Source organism: Ceratotherium simum, chromosome 6, assembly GCF_057802395.1.
Source record: "Ceratotherium simum simum isolate JZ-2026a chromosome 6, ASM5780239v1, whole genome shotgun sequence".
Classification (NCBI taxonomy): Eukaryota; Metazoa; Chordata; class Mammalia; order Perissodactyla; family Rhinocerotidae; genus Ceratotherium; species Ceratotherium simum.
In genome coordinates this window covers 25055706-25076618 of record NC_141905.1, presented here as the reverse complement: position 1 = coordinate 25076618, position 20913 = coordinate 25055706, and the positions used below count along the sequence as shown (strand labels likewise).

The 20913-nt window shown below is 45.1% G+C and overlaps 1 protein-coding gene across 2 annotated transcripts in view; it reads right to left on the bottom strand.

The window, feature by feature from the left end:
- KCNMA1 (potassium calcium-activated channel subfamily M alpha 1) overlaps positions 1-20913 on the bottom strand; it is a 711162-nt gene that overhangs the window by 205299 nt on the left and 484950 nt on the right. For both annotated transcript variants that reach the window (XM_004426905.3, XM_087431991.1), the window contains exons 7-9: positions 14294-14369; positions 12000-12170; positions 10337-10428 (exon numbers count right to left, since the gene is read on the bottom strand). In XM_004426905.3, the coding sequence (XP_004426962.1) occupies positions 10337-10428; positions 12000-12170; positions 14294-14369 (339 nt within the window). The remainder of the gene's footprint in view (positions 1-10336; positions 10429-11999; positions 12171-14293; positions 14370-20913) is intronic.

Sequence of the window (20913 nt, the reverse complement as noted above, 5' to 3'; positions counted from 1 at the left end):
AACTAAATTCTGAGAATCTCAATGTAGGAGACATTGGTTGTTTCTGCCTGTCCAGCACACACCTTCCCTTCTGTCAAGAGCACCTCATTTTTAATTTGGGGAACCACCTCTTCCCAATCAGACACAGTCCTGGGACCTTTAATCAAGGTTCCCTGCCCAAGCTAAGCCAATCAGTGCTTTTCAGGCTTGAATGGAGAGACACTAAGTTCACGGTGGGAGCTGATTCCATCCTGATGGCAAAACCCTGTATCGACTGCCTCTGAGTTTCTGCTTGCTGGATCCCAGAGCTGCTTCTCTGGCTCATCCCTGTCTTTTCTGGGATTTTGCTCTTTAGCTTTCCTCTGAATTCCATAAGGTACTCTAACCTTCAAAAAAAAAAATTCTTTTTCTGCTTAAGTCAGCAAGAATCAGTTTCTGATGCCTGTAACCAAAGAACTCTAACTGGATTTGTTTACCTTTAGTTTCTCATTTAATTCTCACAATAACCCAGTATGCAGATATTATCACCACCATTTTGGTTTCTTTTTCTCTCTTCCTTCTTTCTTTCCTTCCTTCCTGGGAAAGGTATACAGCCTTCTTTTTTTTTTTTTTTTACCAATCCTCCTCCTTTTTTTCCCTTTTTCTCCCCAAAGCCCCAGTAGATAGCTGTATGTCGTAGTTGCACATCCTGCTAGTTGCTGTGTGTGGGACGCCGCCTCAGCATGGCCGGCCAAGCGGTGCGCCAGTGCACGCCCAGGATCTGAACCCAGGCTGCCAGTAGCTGAGCACGCACACCGAACCGCCAAGCCACGGGGCCGGCCCCAATATACAGCCTTCTTAAACAAGCAATTCCATAACTGCTGAGCTCTCACAAATTGCATGGTTCTTCCTTATGTCTCTCCCCCACAGCTTCGTTCCTCTGCATTTTATTCATCCCATTACTGCAGGCTTGGTGGCCTTTGGTCAATTTTAAGTAAGCCAATCTTTCCTTGACCTGATGCTTCTAATCCTAGATAGTTTTCTGCTCTTACAGAGTAACTGGGGTACTGAACAGCACTTTCCTCTAATCAGATCAAAGCAGATTTGCTTGTCTCCACATGGTAATGCTGCTTTTGAACAGGAGGGACCAAGAGAAGAGAAGATTAAGGCAAAGGTCAGCCACTCCCTTTGGGGATGAGGGTGGAATAGAGGGAGAATGAGTCCCAAGCAAAGAAATGGGTCTTAATTTTGCCATGGAAAAGAAAGGCATGTAGCTTTGATTTGCAAATTGAGCTCCACCTTCCTTCCTAACACCCCTGGTAAATCATGCATCTGGGACCTAGAGCACATGCTGTTGGGATTGACCCTCCCATAATGACAATCAAGTTGACACATCCTGGCGTTGTTCCCCAGCCCCACCCAAGGGTGTTACCCCAGCTAGCTTGTGCTGCTAGCCACCCACTCTGAGTAGACCCAACACACTTGCAAAGGCCTCAGCAGGCCTCCAGCATCTGTTACACACACAAGAACTGGGAGGAGTCCACAGGTTCCAGGCTTGCTGAGGCATCATATGCCACAGAGGGATGTTTGTAAGGTTTGGAAAGGAACAGAACTCAGGGTAGCATCAGCAGCTCCCCACCCTCCCAATCTCTCTGCACCTCTCATTTACTGGGTCCACCATGAGATCCATAGGTTTTCAGGTGTGCAAGTCACACTGCTGTTATCTTTCCCCAAAAGTACTCCAGTGGGTGCATTTGACAATGTGAACTACCAAATGTTTTTAGGAGCATTCCTTCTAAAATGCTTACAGCCTTCATGATTGTTTCATACCTTCATGATTTTACTGAACAAAATTCCTGCCAAAAGAGCATTTCACTGGGACAATGCTCCTAGTAATCAAGCTTCTGTTTAGCTGCCACTGGCTCCTTGGATGTCTCTGGTTGGTCAAAGTCTCGGGTAAGCTCCTAGAGAGCAAGAAACACAGTTTCTTGCTCATCCTTTTAACCACAGCACCTAGCACAGTGCCTGGAACATGGCAGGGGCTCAAATAATCTTTAGTTGAGAAAATATGCTGGGATGGGCGCTTTCCTAAATCTGTTCTGTATACTAGCTGAGATTTGCCTTTGGGGTCGGTGGCTAAGGCCATAAAACCTCTCACAGAGATGAGCATGCATCTATCTCTATACCGCCTCCATGTCCTCTTTTCGAGAAAGTATACAACGGAGAGATAAGACTGCTTTTACTGACAACTGGTACCCACATTTGGAGCAGTTGCTGTGGTTTTGGGGGTGGAAGCACGCCATTATTATGCGACACCAGTACTAGCTGTGGAGGCTCCAACCCTGAGAGCCACAGAATCAGGTTTCCATAAGCTTCACATTGTATCAGCCTCTATAGTTATTTTAATAAAAAGAGACACTGGACTTGGCCTGTTAGAAAGTTTCCTGGTGTATTTTCAATGTGTGATGGCAGCATCATTGGGATGAACCTCAAATCTGCTAGGAACTGCTTTGCACAGCTCTGGAAAGACTTCTATCAGGACGAATGCCACGGTAGGAAGAGTGAACATGGTACAACTTAGTCTTGGACGGTTTGGTTTATTCTTTAGATTCGGAATCTACCCAGCAGGGATTCACCCAATCAAACGTGACATTGAGCAGAAAGAATCTTCCGGGATTATAATTAGAAAAGTCATATTCAGAGGTTTTTTTTTTTTAGTGGAAGAAAGAATATTTGAAGGCAAAAGTCTAGGCTTGAATATGACTTTTTATTTTTTTAGGTGCACAGTTCATCTCCCACCTACATTTCTATTCTTGTTTTCAGAACAATAGCTGGAACATTTTGATAAGTGTGTATAAGGGAAGGGAGACAGCAGGAAAGTGTTGAGGGTGGGGAACAAGCCTTCATTCCATTAGTATTATCAGGAAATTGATTTAATATGCATCCAAGTCTCTTTAAATAGAGCTTCAAGTTTGAAAGGGACTGAAGATGTGGCTTACAAGAATCCAAAGCAGATGCAGAGAAAGAAGCGCCCACATCCACACCCACCAAGACCCCTCTCACCGGAAAGGAATACCTGGCATATCACGTTATATGATACAGCATCTAATGACACTTGCTTTTGGTATCTGCCCCTCAGCACTGAATTTCAGAAGTAGTCAAGGGGTCATTTTTCCAGAGTATTAGGGCAATCTCATTTTTTTTTCCTTCCTCAAAAGTTTAATGCTAATCAAAGCAGAATGCCTAATCCGTCCAAGATGGTCTGTCAACTTGAATTATCTGTTTGTCTTCCTATTTACTGTATCTGTCTGTCTACAGTTCTTCATATCTTTGTGAAGATCAGTTATTGGGGCCTGTGTTTCCGTCTGACTAGAATGGCTACCAGATGATCCTTCCTGGTGATATGTTGATGATTTGCTAATTTATGGCTTTTAAAATCCAGGAATCTGAAGACATTGCTGGGGAGTTCAGGTTGGGGAGCACAAGGGCCACGCAACAAGAGGGCTCAACAGCTTACTTGTAGAGGCATCAAAGTTTATATAAAACACGGAGCTTCGGTCACATTTCAACCAGAGTGATGTCTGTGATACAGAAATTGTAAATGACGTCTTAGAGGGAACACCCCTCACAGGAGCAGTCTTTCCCGGGAGGCCGTGAAGAAGGGAGAGTGAGTGTTGCCCAAGCTACACGTAGACGGGAAAGGAAAGGAGGCCCAAGGCACTCAGCCCAAGACAACGCCACGTGAATTAACCCGGCATCCCACTCCCAAGCGCGAGGGTCAGGCCTCCTCAAAAAAAGTAGAGATGGAAATGTTGTTGTAGGAAGACTGTCACCTCTGGGAGCCAACAGGGGAGGTTTGAACTCCCCAACCACTCTGGTGGCCAAATAATATAACGCGAAGCTCAAAAGAGATGTGGCGTATTGGGAGATTTTTATGGGGTGTAGAAATACATCTCTCCTCAGTGCCTGGCGTGTAGCAAGCACTCAATAAACACACGTGGAACGGATGGAGATGAAGGCATGACTCATGTTAGTTCTCTTTTAGGTGGGGTGGACTATGGGGGAAAGAGTAAATGAGTCTTTGTAAAGAAATGATCCATGTTCATCAAATCACTTAAAATTCCAATTCTCTAAAAAAAAAAAAAAATGACCTAGAAGCATGGTGGGTAAAACCTGAGTGTGATGGAGAAAACGGAGTGGAATTTCATACTGATACAAGACAGCCAGGCAGGAGGGACCAGAAAGCGTCTCAGAAAGGAAGCAAGGATGTGGAGGGAGACGAAGCGTCTATTTCTGATAAGAGGAAAGACACAGAGTAAAATAAGGGCCCAATGAGAAGGAACCAGGAAAGGTACACAGGATGCCCTCTCCCGCCAGGTAAGTGGGGAGTACCGTTCGGGCAAACTAGAGCCCGAGAGAGAAATCAGATTTTAAGACTTAGTCCCATGGAGGCAGAACTAAGGACTGATGGTTGCAAGAGGGGTTCACGTAATCCAAATTTTAAAACCTAGGGTGTTAGCTCCCCTCAGCGTATAAGGTAACAAAAGCTGGGTTAAGTAGCCACTGAATAGGCTGTAGCTTCCCTTCCTCCGAGTATCACCTCCTAGGACCACTTTACCGAGGGTAAATAATCCCTGTTTTGGTCTATAACGAAAATCTTAGATTTTTTTGTTGTCATTTTTGCTGCACGTGTTAAAATTTGTAATTGTATTTTCCTTAGTTATACCCTTGCTCATTGCCTGTCACCTCCTGGAGATTGTACCTCCACGAGGACAGGTTCCATGGGTAGCTTGCTCACCACCGAATCCCCAGCACCAACACAGCCCAGCACTGTGCCTGGCACAGAGATACTCAGTGAATGTCCATGGGCTGAATGAATGAACCAATGGAGATAATAACAGGAATGCATAGTGAGGCAGGTAACTAACTGTGCCTAGCAACTCTTAGTTCTCGAAATTTTGTTCTAAATTACTGAATACTCTTTAAAATATGAGCATTTATATAAAAGAACATATTAAAGCACTCTGTTTTCATTTTTAAGTGGAAAAGCAAGATAAATTCTGCCCACCTCCGTGGCTTTAAGGTCCTTCTTACAAGCCTGAGGATACACCAGGGATTGAAGGCAGATTGCCCTAACTCCCTCCAGGAGGATGCAGCCTGCTGAGGGTTAATAGTCCAACTCAAAGCTAGGAAACAAACCCAGAGAGTGTACCCTGCACAGGACTTTCCAGAAGAGGCTCCGGCCACTCTAATTCTCACCAACAGTTAAGAAACCACCATCAGGGAAGCTCTGAGCTGTGCTGCAGACCAGCTGAGCAATGGAAGGGAACAGTTGGATAGGTCTGCCAGGGCAGAGAATGCTCTTCTAAAGATGGTATGCAGGGAAGCTCTGCCCGTGAGGGAGTCCAAGTTGGGAGGTCACTATAGTCCACCAGGGCTGGTAACCTAGGAAATGAACTCCCCGAAAAGGATGGAGCCAGGAAAGGGTTGAAAATGTTAAAACCCAAAAATAAGGCACACATCTCATTTTGGGCAATGGTCCATCTGTCCATCCTTGAGAGCCTTTCATTGCTACAAGTGTTCAAGAGGTAAACACATTTCTAGTCTAACCAAATGAGATAAATAAAGGACAAAATGGTTTAGTCCCCTCCCTGCCTCCTTGACTCCGGGGCCAGGATCGTTAGAGGCAACAGGTGAGCAAAAGGAGGAGACAATGATACTCATGCCTTTCTCTTCCTCTCCATCATGGGCACAGTATCCTGGCCCCACTTACGGGTAGAGGTGGAGGAAAACATATGCTAGGAGCATTGAGTTTAGAGCAGAAAGGGATCTCAAGAGATGATCTAGAGAGGCAGCATGACCCAGTGGAGCAGACTGGCCGTGGGTTCAAATCCCAGATCTACCCTTTACCAGCTGTGTGATGTCAGGCAAGTCACTTAACCGTTCTGCTCCTCAGTTTCCTCACCCATTCCACATGGAGATGATGATAATACCTCCCTCACAGGTTTGCTGTGAGGATTAAGAAATATGCAAGTGTTTGCAGGTATTATTACTGTCCGAGGGCTTCGGGCTGTATGGATTCACGTTCTCATTACTGGAAGTTTGTGGCACTCCTCTGTCTATATAAAGAAGAGTTCTAAGAGAAGCCATAGCACTTAAGTTTCACAGATGGCTTTCCTGAATTGGAGCTAAAGCCAGCTTAGTCTGTGACAACAATTCCCCCAACCAGAAGTGGGGCCCAGCTTACTTATCCAGCCAGCACCTTTCCTCCAAGTTAATTACATTCACTCTCCTGTTCCTCTTTGCCTACTCCTTGTCCTCTGTTATTCATTCCTCTCTCTGAGTCCTCTCAGCATTTGGCTACCAAGAATCAGTAGAAGCATCCATACCCATCCCATTCTCCCGTCCCAAACACCTGGCCTAGGATGGCCTCAGTTTCAGGCCCCAGAAGCCCATCATGGGAAATACGAGGTCTGGATGGCTCGCCAGCCTGACCGCCTCTAACAAGGGGGTTACAGCAGATGGATTCCTCCCTGTGGCCGATTATTTTCCATGGCCCTTAGCCATGTGACCCTGAACCATGATCTTGTCAGTTCTCATAAACTAACCAGTAGTGGGCTGAGTCACACGCAGAGAGGAAACCTCTGGGGGAAATGGTGGGGGCCGTGGGAGGAAGGAGAGCAAGCTGGGATCCCAAAGGCCATGGGAGCCTCACCCCACCTCTGAGCTGCTTTGACCTTACATGAAGGGAAGGAGGAGGAGGGAGTGGCCTCAGGAGGCAGGCTGGGCTGCAGGAGGGCTACTCTTTTGAATAAGATCTGGGGACTCAGCCCAAGAGACTAATTGTCCCCAAGACCTCCCAGTCGGAGATACTGCCTGCCTCGGCCACTCATCGAACTCTTGGTTGTTGACACCTAAGTCCCTACTCTTAGAAGCCTAATATATCATAATAGGATAAATTAGAGAACAGCTGACACTCATACACATGTATATGTTCCCACATCCACTGCTGGCTCTGGACGTCCTGTGAGAGGTCAGGTGAGGAATATTGGTGAGAGCATTGGAGCAAGCCACCGTAGGCCCTTGGTACCATGCTGATGGTGAAGATATTCTGGGAATGCTACTAAAGTGTTTAGATTATGCCAAACATACAGATTAAAGCTGAAAATCAGGTGCCAATGAAATCTTCATATTCCCCAATATCCTGATATTGGGTGTTGCATAAACAAAACTCTGAGTTTCTCTGCCTAAATTTTCCTTACTTTAAATAATCTTTGAATTTCAAAGTGTTGTGTCTCCACAGCTTTGGGTCAAGAGTTACCTTGAGTTCTCTGACAAGTTAATGCATTGTTAGAGAGGTGATTTCTGAGTAAAATATGCACACATAAACAAATCCCTTAACTCTGTATATGTTTTAATTACTTTCTGGACATTCACTCGATTAAATCCTAAGGAGAAGCGTATATGTATGTGTGTCCACGAGCACAGCACATACATTTATGCATACACAAAAACACAGGGCGCAGCACGCTATTTTAAGAGTCTGAATTCTATCTTTCAACAAAGTTTAGCTGCTTTCCTTTTGCAAATGCATTTAATTTTATCTGGAAACTTTTTGACGTTAGAAATAGAACAACTGTAGTTTCTCATTATGTTTGCTGCCAGAATCCATGCTTGGTTGCTCAACTAAAGACCTTATATTGCTAATTACTACCACATGCCCATATCCCAAGCGAAAGAAAACTTATTGATTCTGACAGCCCATTCTCTCAACACTGAATTCCAAATGAAAACTCAAATTTTGGCCAAACATAACATTTCATCAATCTTGTTCTACTGACTGGAAAAACAACATCAAACAAAGGCAGCTAATGGCCCTTTATTACCGTTCCTTTCCCAAGCTTATATTTTCTGATGAAAGATCTAAGTGACCAAAGGGCTTCTTTAAACTACTTAGTAATTAGCTTTTGAACCAGGAAACAATGCGTAAAGTAAAGCGAACAGTCCCAGTGTTGATGACAGAACCGACTCTCTGTCCGCAGGGTCAGGGGACACTGGAGACCCAAAGAGAATATTAAAAGCAAAGTGTGCATTTTCATAAAGGGAGAAGAAAAAAAGAGAGAGAAAAAACCAGGCTAAAAGCGGTGAAAAAAGATTACAGAGAAGGCGCCAGAACAAAAGCTGCGAGAAGTCTGTGATCTGAAGTCGTTAGCCCACGGGGGTTTGAGTGGACGTGTCAAGGCAAAAAGATGACTGAATCAGACCAGGGGCCCTGAGCGAGCGTTGGTCTGGGGACCTCCTCTGGGTCACCCGTCAACAAGAGCCGCCAGCCACAGGCCCACCCGCATTTCACCAGGGAAAGTATTTTGGGGAAAAAAATTTACCTGGAATGAGAGTCAAGAAATATTTTCAATATAGACTCCAGGGCAATTGATTTTATTGACTTTTTCAGGGGCAGTGATAAGGGAATGCTGGCTGAGACAGAGGGTGGGCAGACCATAAAGAGCCCCAGCCCTCGGAATGCCTTCTGCTTTATGGCGACCTGTCCACACCTTAAAGGCAAATGAACAGAGAAGCTGTTTTCCTCTTGGCATGGAACAAATGACCAATGAGAATCTCTGGACTTATTTGGCCTTTTGGATCCAACCAATGGCCCAGAAATCAGAACAGCTTGGTTTTAATCTGATCCAGGGCTGTTAAGATAATAGGAAGAGGAGGGCTCCATTAGAGGGAAGGTGGAGGAATGTGCTGCCTCCATGGAAAAGACGCCAACTGGCCTCCTCTCGGCCACTGTCCTTTGTTCCTTTGAAAGGAAACTGGTGTCCTGTGGGTAGTTCAAGAAAATGAGCCTTTTTTTCCACCTCCTCATTTTCTGAACGGAGGACTGGACACCTGAGCTCAGGACGCCCTGGAATCACCAACAGGAGGGGAGGTCCGCTCCATCCAACATGACTGTCAGGCAAGGAGGAAGCAGTGATGGAGGGAGATGTGGTGCTACTGTTTGACTTTCTCTTAAAAATCAAAATAGGCTATTCAAGAATGAATACTCAAGAATTGAAAATAAATAGGAAAAAAAAAACTAGTTCCCTGATAGGCCCTTCCGTGACTGGGAAGAGGCGTGAGTGATGAAGACAGTCTACATCTTGATCTGGGTGGTAGTTACTGAGTGTGCACATTGGTACCTACTCCTCGAGCTGTACATGAAAGATGTGTACATCTTACTCTATGGAAGTTAAAACAAAAACAAAACTCAAAATCAAAAAACAAAAACCTCAAAAACAAAACCAAAGCTGAGCGTACAAGAATGAGCTTTAAAAAAAAAACTCAAGAATGGTTGCTGGCAGCCCTGCCTCCCTCAACACTCTCCTCTGGAGACGGTGCTCTGGCAGAGAGGACAGACTCAGGGCCTGCCATTCACTTAGGAGTAAACTTTTGGCTAATAATGGACCCATACATTGATATTGATATTGATATTGATATTGATATTGATATTGATAAAGTGGTCTGAGCACAGATTGAAATAGTCCCCAAGAAGAAAGCATTTGTGTATGGGAAGCCAAACAAAAGACCCATCAGGAAGAGCCTGTAGTGCCCTGACATCCTATAAATATGATATTTCTTGCCCACAAGGAATTTCAACTGACTAATGAGGCCCTTTGAGGACAAGCTCGGTGTCTCGTGGCTAAAGAGAACTGGTTTCCTGTGCACAATGCCTTACAGGAGGCAAGATGACCTTGATCTTACCGTCCCCAGGACTTCCCTGCTGAAGTAGGAGCCCATGTTATTGCTGCACAAAAAAACCGAAAGGATGGCGTCACATTAGTCTGAGGGATGAGAATGTAATCACTAAGCCAGTTGGTGTGAAGAACAATTGAGCTTGGTTTACTTGTTAGGGATCAGAACAGAAAATACAGGCCCAGTGATATATGGACCCCTTCAAGGATAAATCCATTATGTCTCTTGGAAAGACGGGTGGGGAAGAAAGTTGTGAATGGGATCAGGCCTAAGTAGTTGGTCCATGTGTGACAACTTCCTGGGTAACCTCTGACCTCACACCCCAGGCAGAATGTGGCCCTTCCCTCACAGAAGCCCCCAGGCGGGGCGGGAGAAGGGCAGGATTCAGGTATCATCCCCATAGGGACTCTTGAAAGTCACTCAACCACATCTTTTCTGGTGCGACTGACTTACTTTCTGCCTCCATGTTTGTTAAAAGTCCCGCCGAATTTATTCCGATTCAGGATGAGAGCAGCAATTTCTGGCACGTAGCGGGCAAACATTGCCTACATGCATGAAACAAAGAAACAAGAGCCAAAAAAAAAATGGCATGCAGAGAGGATTCTACCGCAGCGAAGGCAGCAAAACCCCTTGGCATACTTACTTTCTTCCACTAACCGCACTATAGGAGCCCCCGTATTTCTTGCGGTTTCCTATTAACTCTATGATTTCAGGGACGTAGCTGGCAAACATGGCCTGAGGAGAAGATAGGAGACAGAAGAGAGACTAAAAAGACAGGCCAGAGAAAGGGGGGAGACCTTTTCAGAAGGGGGGATACTAAGATCTGAAAACACGAGAGGATTAGAACTGCGAAGGTTATGTTAATATGTTGGATTATAAAAAATTAAAGCACAAAAAGGTCCAGATCCTGAAAATACACAGGACAAAACAAACATTGGCCAACCTAGACAACTAAAAAAAAAAATCACAGTTGAGAAAACTACGAGGGAGACAGAAATAAATAAGTTGACATCTAGTTCTTCTTCCTGAAGAGAAATAAGGGAAGAGGGTGCATGCTGGTGCAATTACACACACACACGCACGCACACACGTCAGGGCAAGAGGACGCCTTTCTTTCTAGTTAAAACCCAAAGGAGAGTCAACGCCTTTACGAGCGATTAAAGACAATAAACACCTAAAGAAGATTTAAAAAATATTAAACTTTTCCATTTAAAAAAAAATCACTAAAAAGCACAAAAGGTAAATTTAGGAAACCACACGGGAGGAAAGGATAGCAAGAAGAAACACAAATCTGCCATGTTTTGTCCAACAAACATTGTGCTTGTGGCTGGATAAATGGGTCTCATTAGCTGCAGGGACCTCACAGATGCTGTGGAGATGCTTGTGTCAATGGACACGCACACAGACATTTATATACATTTGTATATGTATACGTCATATGCATACAAAACAGAGAGATGTGTATGCATAGCATAAATGTGTGTGCAGTGTACATGTGCGAAAGCTGTGTGTGAAGTAGGATTTTAATCACTTACCTCATACACAGCAAAAATCTAAACTTAAAATGAGCTACTTTGAAAGATCAAATGCAGCAACTGCCAATGTGTTGCTAGAAATCCCCCTTGAAAATTACATCATAACCGACTGTGATGATCTGCCTGGACCAGAAAAGCAAATAGCGAAACTTTCTGACTTACAGAGGGGGAGGAAATATATCTCCCGTGTCACCGCATGATGGAGTTCATTGGCTCTTTACAAAACCGTACTTGGCTCATGTGGTGATGTCCCCCTGGACGAGACCAGTAGGCTTTCCGTCCTCTGATGTGGGGACCCTACTCTTGAGGGCAGGCCCCAGCCACAGTGTTTGTTGGAAGTTTGGGGAGGACTGTGCAGGGGCTGGTGGAGCTCTTGAAACCGCAAACTGTCTACAGAGTATCGACAGCATCTACTGGGTCAGGTGACAGCCACTGTCCTTGCAGAATATCAGATGCCGAATTACTTTACTAAGGGACAGACACTCTCACATAATAAGTCAGCATCACTTTCTAAGACAACTAGGTTTGCTCCTGGCTAAATGTCCCTGACGAGGGCAACGTGCCTGGGTCTCTGGGAAACACGTTTAATACACTAAAGAAATATGCACAAAAGCCACCATCGCGTTTGGATTTACTTAGCCTGGTTGTAACACTGAGGCAATCACTTGCTTCTAATGCAGAAACACAGTATCAAAATACAGAGCTTTCAGGAAATGGATAATAGAAAATATTAATGACCATAAAATCAATGGCATAATAAAGAGTTTTTACCAGTCCCCCGAGGATGAAGAAGACCATGAAGAGGCGCCCGAGCGTGGTTTTTGCATAAACGTCCCCATAACCAACAGTGGACATTGTGACCATGAGTAAATAGACACATTCCCAGTATGTAAGAGCCTGGTTGTTTTGGAAATTTTCCCATGGGTCCCCTGAATTCTCCACCTAAAGCAAGGAAACGGGGGAGGAAAAAGAAAATGTTATATACACACAATAAACCAGGAACACAAAATCTCCGAATGTGCAGCCCCTTCAACACCAGGCATTTGCTGCCTGGGCTGACTTCTATAAGTGATGGGTCATAACCTCCGAGCAGGTAACAGAGAAGTTGAGTGGGCGTAACCCAAACAAGCCTGCGGAGCTGACTGGGACAGAAAGGGGAAGGAATGGAAGGAAATACCCCTCCTCCGTTTTTCTTCTCATTTTGCAAGTTTTGAGGCCAGCTGAATTTTAGGGCATTGCCTCTAACCATGTTTTACAGCCCTCTCTTCACGGAAGGGCCAGAGAGCCCTGCCCTGCCCTTTCTCTGTGAGTTCCTGCTCTGTCTCTGAGGGCCTAGTTCACAGGGTCCCAAAGAAATTCTAGACCCTCCCACAGAAGGCCTCCGCCTTTCATCATTTTGACCAAGGAGATGCCCGGTGGGCCTCGCTCCTTCAGATCTTACGCCCGAACCCCAAACAGCACCTCCTGGAGTCAGACTCTGCTCTCCCTGCTTTGCAGAATGTCAACAACGACCTGCAGGAATTTCCCTGGGAGCACGAAAAGTGAGCTCATGAGAACAATTTGCATTTGCACAACCTTTAGACTGAGGGCCAGCAAGCTTTTTCTGTAAAAGGCAAGATAGTCAATATTTTCAGCTTTGTGGTCCATGCAGTGTCTGATCTCTGTAGCACCAACTCAACTCTGCAGTTGTAGCATGAAATCAGCCAGAGGCAATCCTTAAAGAAACGTGCGTGGTGCATTTGAGGCGCTTCAGCCCTAGGGTTGTAGTCTGCCCATCTCTGCTTTAGACTTTACAGAACACTTCCTTTCCTCTCATCATATTTGATCTGCCAACAAAGCTGTGAGGTAGGTAGGAGAGGTACTTTGGATACTCTCAGGAGAGAGGGAGAGACGGGGGCTGGATCTCCAGGTCTACCCCAGATCCCAGCCCTACGATACAGCGGATGGCCAATGCCTGTGATCCACCAGCATGGCCCATGTGGGTGGCCAGCCTGCAGGCCTCCAGCTCTGCCTCTGCAGAAAGTTTCCAGGACCTGGCCTCTTTCACACCTTGTCCTCAATGTGCCATTTTTATGGAGGTTTCCTGGTGAAGCAGAAGGTACTTCACCAGGTGAAGTACCAGGTGGGGTCACTGGCCTGGTGAATACAACTCACCCCTCCACATCTGTGATTTTGGCACGTGGCAGAATTAGGGTGATTATCTAAGAGTGATTTCAGCCAAGAATCCCACTAGCATAAAGGGGTGGGTGGGGAGCCATTAGATCTAGTGACTGAATGAGCACCACGGTTTCCATCCCAGGCCATCTTCCTTTTTTAATTACATAAATCCCAGTGACAGGTAACTAAATGAGTCCTTCTATGCCTTATGCAGATAAAGGCTCGGCAGGGGAAGGGCAACTTTACTCAAAGCTTCAGGGTTAGATGAGGCTCCTTCCAGTTGTAAGAGTTTGCATTTGTATGAAACGTGCTTCCTACAATAGCTGTGTTCCTAAAAGCAGGAAGAAAGTCTGCCTTGGGGAGGCAAGAACAGCTTGACTTAATAATATAAGGCTTTCAAAGAGTCATTAATTCAAAAGAATTAATATTTTTGAGATACAAAATAACTTGACAAGCAATCAGACAAAAGAATCAAAGGTGGCTTTCAAAGGTGGCTTTTTGTAAGGGGGAGGTGGAGAGAAATTGAGAGATCTGAATTTGTTGTTTACTAAGAGATGTGGGTCAATCTTCCCACCTTGTCTCCAGGCTGTTTCAGGCATTTGCTGAGGAAGCACTGCCATCTTGTGACTTACTGGGGTTATTGCAGACAGAATGGAAAATCTACCAAAGCCCCCGCTGCAATACCCGTGAGCTGAAACACAGAATAACAGTGCAAACATTACTCACCATTTGGAACTAGTTTGGGGTACAAGGGTTGGAAACCCAGACAATTGTGCAGTTGCTTCTCCTTTTCCTACATTCTACAGCTGGACTGAAGTTTCGTCCAGAAAAATTTCAGGTAATAAAATGACTCAGAGAAGGGCTTGTTCAAGAAAACCCAGAACTGAAGCATCTGCAAGATCACTTACCAAATGGATGAACCCGGCTGCCGTTAGCCACGTGCTGATAAATATGGAGAGCAGATTCACCAGCTTGATGGAATTACTGTGCAAAAGAGACAACAAGCAAAAGCCCCAAGTTACATAAGACCCTGGTGGGGCTGCCTTCCAGATTGATGGCGCCCCTTTAGGGGAGAGGCGGCTAACCCCTCAATGTCTTCTCCATCCGAAGGGAAGGCCCCGGAAGGTCAGAGCCTATAGGAAGATCACATCTGGGCTCCTGAAAGTGATCCCTAAATGAACCCCTCCAATTGTGTTTAGATTTTTTTAACTAACTTTTATTTTTAAAATTTTTAACTCTACAGAAATATTGAAAGAACAGTGCAATGAACGCTTGTGTGCCCTTCACCTAGATTGACTGATCAACATTTTACCATATTTGCTTTATCTCTATTCTTTCTCTTTTATTTTCTCTTTTTCTATTCTTTCTCTTTTTTTGGCTGAACCATTTACAAGTACATTGTAGACATCATGACACATCTCCCTAAATACTTCAGCATTCAACACCTAAGAAGGACACTGTGCAACACAATCACACACAATTGTCACGCCTAAGAAAGTGGACACGAATTCCGTGATGTCATCTAATGAGCACTCCTTACTTAAATGTCTCCAGTCGCCCTGAAATTATGTTTACTGGTGTTTTAATTTCTTCACCCTGATCCAGGAACTAATCGAGGTTCATGCATTGCATTTAGTTATGATGCTGCTTTAATCCAGGGGTCAGGAAACTCTTTCTGTAAAGGACAGATAGTAAACATTTCAGGCTTTGTAGGGCATAGAGTCTGTTGCAATTACTCAACTCCACCACTGTATCATGAGAGCAGCCTTAGAGAACATGTAAAGGAATAGGGATGGCTGTGTTCCAATAAAACTTTATTTACAAAAACAGGCAGTGGGCTGGATTACCCGTGGGCTATATAATTTGCCAATCCCTGCTTTATTCTCCTTTAGCCTACAATCCACACCCCCTGCCCTTTTTTGTTTGTTTTTAATGACATTTACTTTTCTGCGCACCCAGGTCAGCTGTCTTATAGAATGTCCCATATTTTGGATTTGTCTGATGGTTCCCCCATGATTATATCCTGTGTAAATACTTCTGTTAAGAATATCTGGCTGGGCCGGCCCCGTGGCTTGGTGGTTAAGTGAGCGCGCTCCACTGCTGGCGACCTGGGTTCGGATCCTGGGCTCGCACCGACGCACTGTTTCTCCGGCCATGCTGAGGCCGCGTCCCACATACAGCAACTGGAGGGATGTGCAGCTGTGACACGCAACTATCTACTGGGGCTTTGGGGGGAAAAAATAAATAAATAAAATCTTTAAAAAAAAAAAAAAGAATATCTGGCTAGAGGGCCAGCCTGGTGGCGTAGCGGTTAAGTTCGAGCGTTCCGTTTCTGCAGCCCGGGGTTAACCGGTTCGGATCCTGGGTGCGGACCTACTCACTGCTCATCAAGCCATGCTGAGGTGGTATCCCACATAGAAGAACTAGAAGTACCTACAACTAGGATATACAACTATGTGCTGGGGCTTTGGGGAGAAAAAAGAAGAAAAGAGGAAGATTGGCAACAGATGTTAGCTGAGGGCCCATCTTCCTCAAAAAACAAAAAAAAAAGCATTAAAAAAAAAAAAGACATGGCTTTAAAAAAAAAAAATATCTGGCTAGGATGGCATCACATCAGGAAATACCAACTCAATTACACTAGGTCCAGTCACTTGATTAAGGTGGGAATACCAAATTTTGCCACTGGAAGGAGCCCATTTCCCTTTGTAACTAATATGTCATCTGCGTAGTGAGGCTCTGAGACCATATGAATATCCTGTTCCCTAACAACCTTATACCTAATAATGTCAAAATCCACTGGTGTTCCCTGAGTGGATCAATTAGAACTCATTAAATTTTCAGTGCCCTGAGAGCAGGGGCCTTGTCTGTCTGGATCCCGGGAGCAGTGAGTCCCTGGCACATAGTAGGGCCTCTATGAATACGTACTGAGGGAACTGGTCTCCTCCTCTGTACTCTTCCCACTAAACTTCACCCTGTTCTCCCCCACTGGGGTACAGCTCCTTGAACGCTACTGTCAGCAGGTCACTTCCCCATCCAAAGGCTCCCTGCCAACTAAATGGTATATCCAAACGCTCTCCTTCCATCTTCAGCACCCGCTGAAGTTCCAGCCTCACCTACCACTATTCTTCTACATAAACTCTTGGAACTTTCATCACAGCCAAACTTATTAACTATATCTACATTTATGCTATTACTCAGCTGGAAAGCCCTGCCCATCTATCCAAATATTTCCCTCTCTTCAAAGCCTGACTCAATCCCCACCTCCTCCTTAAAGTGGTTCCAGCCACCTGCCATACAGAGTGACTTCTCCTCATGGCTCTACCCTGCAGCCACTCATTGGTAATTGATCCGAGTGTCTTAAGACATCTTTCGTAATGTCGCTTTAGATTGCTATTTGACTCTTGTGTTCCTAACTGCATCTTGCAGACAAGAAGTCAGTGTTCTGCCTCTTTCAGTCTCCCCACGGTGGCCTAACAGCCCACAGGGTGGTTCAGCCCATCATTGTCAATTGATTGATCTCTTCCCTCTCCCACCTCTCTCTCAAGGAGAACCAATGATGTAAATTCTAAGAGTTTATGATCACAGTAATAGGAACGGCTAATAGTTTCACAGTGCTTTTTTACAGTGCTTGCCACACACCCCACAGTTCTAAGTGCTTCATGTATATTAACTCATCTAACCTTCATAACCACTCTATGAGGTCATCCAAAAGTTAAGAAATTGACCCAAGTTCACACAGCAAGCAGCAGGCTTGGAATCTGAACCCAGGCAGTTTGGCTGCAGAGTGTGCCCTCTCGGCCACCACACTGTAGAACAATAGCCACAGACTGGCGTCCGTCTGAAAGTCTTCCTCGATGGTAAAAGCAAAGCTGTGCCTCCCCCACAGGCTGTGCATAGGCTATGAAAAAGGTCAGAGAGCGCTGCTCAAGGAGGAGAGAGACTATCTCGACATATTGATCAACCTCTTAAACTACCACAGAAGACAATGGAAAGAAAAATTCTGTTAATTACATCTATACGGGGGCCACATGTGGAGGAATGCAGGAAGGGGTTGTGGTGGATCAGGTAGCCCAGGGGTTGGAGGAGGACCCCTCAGAGGAGCTCAGGGTCAATGATTCGAGGACAGGCACAATGCCTGAGCCCAGCTTTCCTTTCCCTTCAATCTTTTCTCTCTTAGTAACTCAGCAGAGGAACCCACGGTCTTAGTTTCCCAGAGTTGGCTCTGACAGTTCAGGGAAAGAATAAGCAGACATTTTCAGTTCTGTGGGTGAGACTGATCTTTTGAAATGTGTGGAACAACTTCCTTCTGGTTCAAAAACGGACTAGAAAAACAACAAAGATGCCCACTCTGTCTTTCTTGGTGATTTCTAGAGTTGCCAGATTATCATAATTGCCAATATTTATTGAGCCCTTATTATCTGCTAGGCACTGTGTTGAGTTCTTCATTTTCTTCAGATTTCTACCATTTACCCTTGGATACAGGTACATCATTGTTCCCACTCACCAGGTAAGGAAACTGAGGCTCAGTGAGCTTAACCAGCTTCCCGAGGAGACATGGTTGGTAAGTGATGGGGTCGATATTCAAACCCGAGAGTGTCTGATCCAAAGGCTGCTCACTTCAATAATTTGGAGACACAGTACAGAGGAGCCGCATGGACCTCTGTTTCTAGCACTCTTTGGTTTCCTCTACGTCTCTTTCTCAGCGACAGCCCTGTGGATGGGTTGGGTGTCAATCAAAGGCCCCCACCTCTCCTTCTACCCGAGTGGCCTGAGCCAGGCTGGCCAGTGGAGAAACCCCCAGCTCTATGGAGCTCTGAGGTAAGGCCTATCAGAGACATTTTTCAGAAACTGAATGAGAGAGAGCATCTTTCTCCTTCTGAGATCTGGGTGTAAAAAACATAAGCCTGGAGCTCTAGAGGACCATCTGCCCTGGAGAAAGCCTGCCTGAGAAGGAAACCCAAAAGAGATAGAGAGGCAGAATCCAGATGAGAGAATTTGAACCTCTCGATCTAGACATTCCCAGTTCCCTCTTGGACCTCAAGTCATTACCAAGGCTAGTTTGAGGTAGGCTCTGTCACTTGCAATTAAATGTCATCTGCCTACAACAGAAGGGACTGATATCCAGCATGCTCTCTGAGAACCTAACAAGGGATCAGGTCTATGAAATAGGTCTGGGACTGTCTGCATCTGAGTAAAAAGGGTGGATCCTATACCACCCGCTATTGTGCAATTACCTCTGTGGCTCTGGAAGTTCTGGTATGAATCTACATTTACAAGGGAAAGCACACATCTGCCAAATCCTGGCCTTTGTCCCTTTTTCCAAACATTACCATCAGCCATGTTGGCACCACCTCCCCTCTAAGTAGTTTCTATAGCTGTGAATGGAGATCACCAACTGACCAAAACAATGTTTAAAGTCTTCTATCTAAGCCTTTCCTTAGAGCTGAGAGATACCATAACTCTTGCCTTTCTGTGGTCTGGAGTAGCCACCCAGCCCCAGAGGCCTACTCACTGGCCTTCTAGAGTCTTCTTTCTCTGGAAAATACCACTCCCACAACCAGGGATTGGAGGAATGGAAGTAAGACACATAGGTATAAGGCATCCACTGAACGAGCCATATCAGGTGAAGCAGTGAGCTAAACATTGTTGTGGCTACATCCCCACCACATCATGTCCCCAACTAGCTCTCAATGGGAAGTCAAAATAGAGCAAAATCCTCCTCCACCTCTACCTGGTAAGCCCTCCATGGTGCGCTCTAACGCAAGAGATGAGGCACAGGTAGCCTGTGGCAAACGGAGAAATCTCAGGGAAGCGCGTATTGTTCATTTTCTCAGAGGATAATTAAGTACCAGGTTGATTCACTACACACGCCCAGATCCTTGGGGCCTGAACAAAGCAGCGTCCCACCAATAACCATGTGGAGCCCTCTTGAGAGATTAAAACTATCGGAGTCTCTGAGCCTCTTACTGCTTTGGAAAAATGACCTAAAATACGGTGATTATTAATCTCTAAATGATTGTCACAGTGATAGTAATAGTGCTTAAGGGAGCTCTTGCTGTGCGTAGAACATTTAATCATTGTTGCTGAACGTGTCCATATTCAGCACTGAAATCTGATTACTTTTATGGCATCAGCATCATTACAGATCCCCAGTATTAGGAATTTGCTTTCCAAATTAAACTCTATGACCAGGAGATCATCTAAAAGCTCTGTGCAAAAGATGCAAGATTAAGTCTTGGAGGACTTTCTCCATACTTTGAAACTCAAACCTCACCAGGTTGCATAAGGCTCCTTGGAAGGAGCGAGGGGGTAGCAGGGGCAGGGTTGTGTGCTCTGCAGGCAAAAGAGGCCACAGGAGATAGTCATAAGCTTCATGGCCAAGCCCAGGCTCTGAGCCAAACATGAAGTTCCCAATGGTTAGAATGATTGGAACTATTTAGATTCTAGCCCCCTTCCCATGCCTTGAGGGAGGGATGGATTGTGACCTTATCATGAGAACCTAACTCACCTAAAGAAAATCGTTTTTGGGTTTTCCGTGGTCATTTCTGGGTCCCTATCTCATGAGTTCTCACCAGGCATTAGAGAAATGCACATCAGTGGATACAGTGAATCATCCAAGGGCAGGCACAAGAGACCTTTCTGTTCTTGTGGATTGGAGACCTTTTCCAGGACTTCGTAGATACTAGGAGAGACAGAGTCTGTCTCCACAGACACTGGGAAAATGAGAGTCTGTTTCTTTCTGAGATGATAGCTGTAAACCCAGAGCCAATGGGGCCATCTTCGCCCTCAGTGTATTCAACAAGATGTTGTGGTTAACACTGAAAATGTCATCCATTTTCCACAAAAAAGTGCAAATTTGTCCCTGTTCTGCCTGTCCACTATCTTCCTCTTTGTTTCTGGCTTAGGGTACAGCCAGGTGCCAATGGCCTTATTTTGTTTTATTGTTACCTTTGCTGGACAGATGTGAAATACCCACCCCTGAAAAATCAACTGGACTGTCCCACACTGAGATAAACGGTCTGAACTATAGACATGGAACAATGCAAAATAGAGTTCTGTCAGTTCTACCCCTTAAATGTCTCTAGACCCCTCCTCCTCTGCTCCACCTGACTTGCACTGCCTGAGGCCATTCCCTAAGACCGCTTGCCTGGCCAACTGCCCCAACTGGTCTCATGGTCAATGGTCTTAGACACTTCAAACCCACTCTCTATACAACTGGTGAAATAGTGGATCTTTCTAAAATCTAAATCTGACCACCTCCTTCTCCTGCTTAAAACTTTCAACAACTCTCTCTCACTCTCTGAGTTAAATCCATGACATCTGAGAACCTTCATGATGTGGCTTCTACCTGCACATCCCCTTACAGTCTCCATATCTAAATATTCTTTTTTACGAACTTAGCCTTGGAACCATTTCTGAGGTCATATATGTAGTACAGTAATTTTAGTCCCCAAAGTGTGCAAAAAGAAAAATGTCTTGTTTAGGTAAATGATGGTACATAAAAATCATGGAACACTATGTGGGAAAT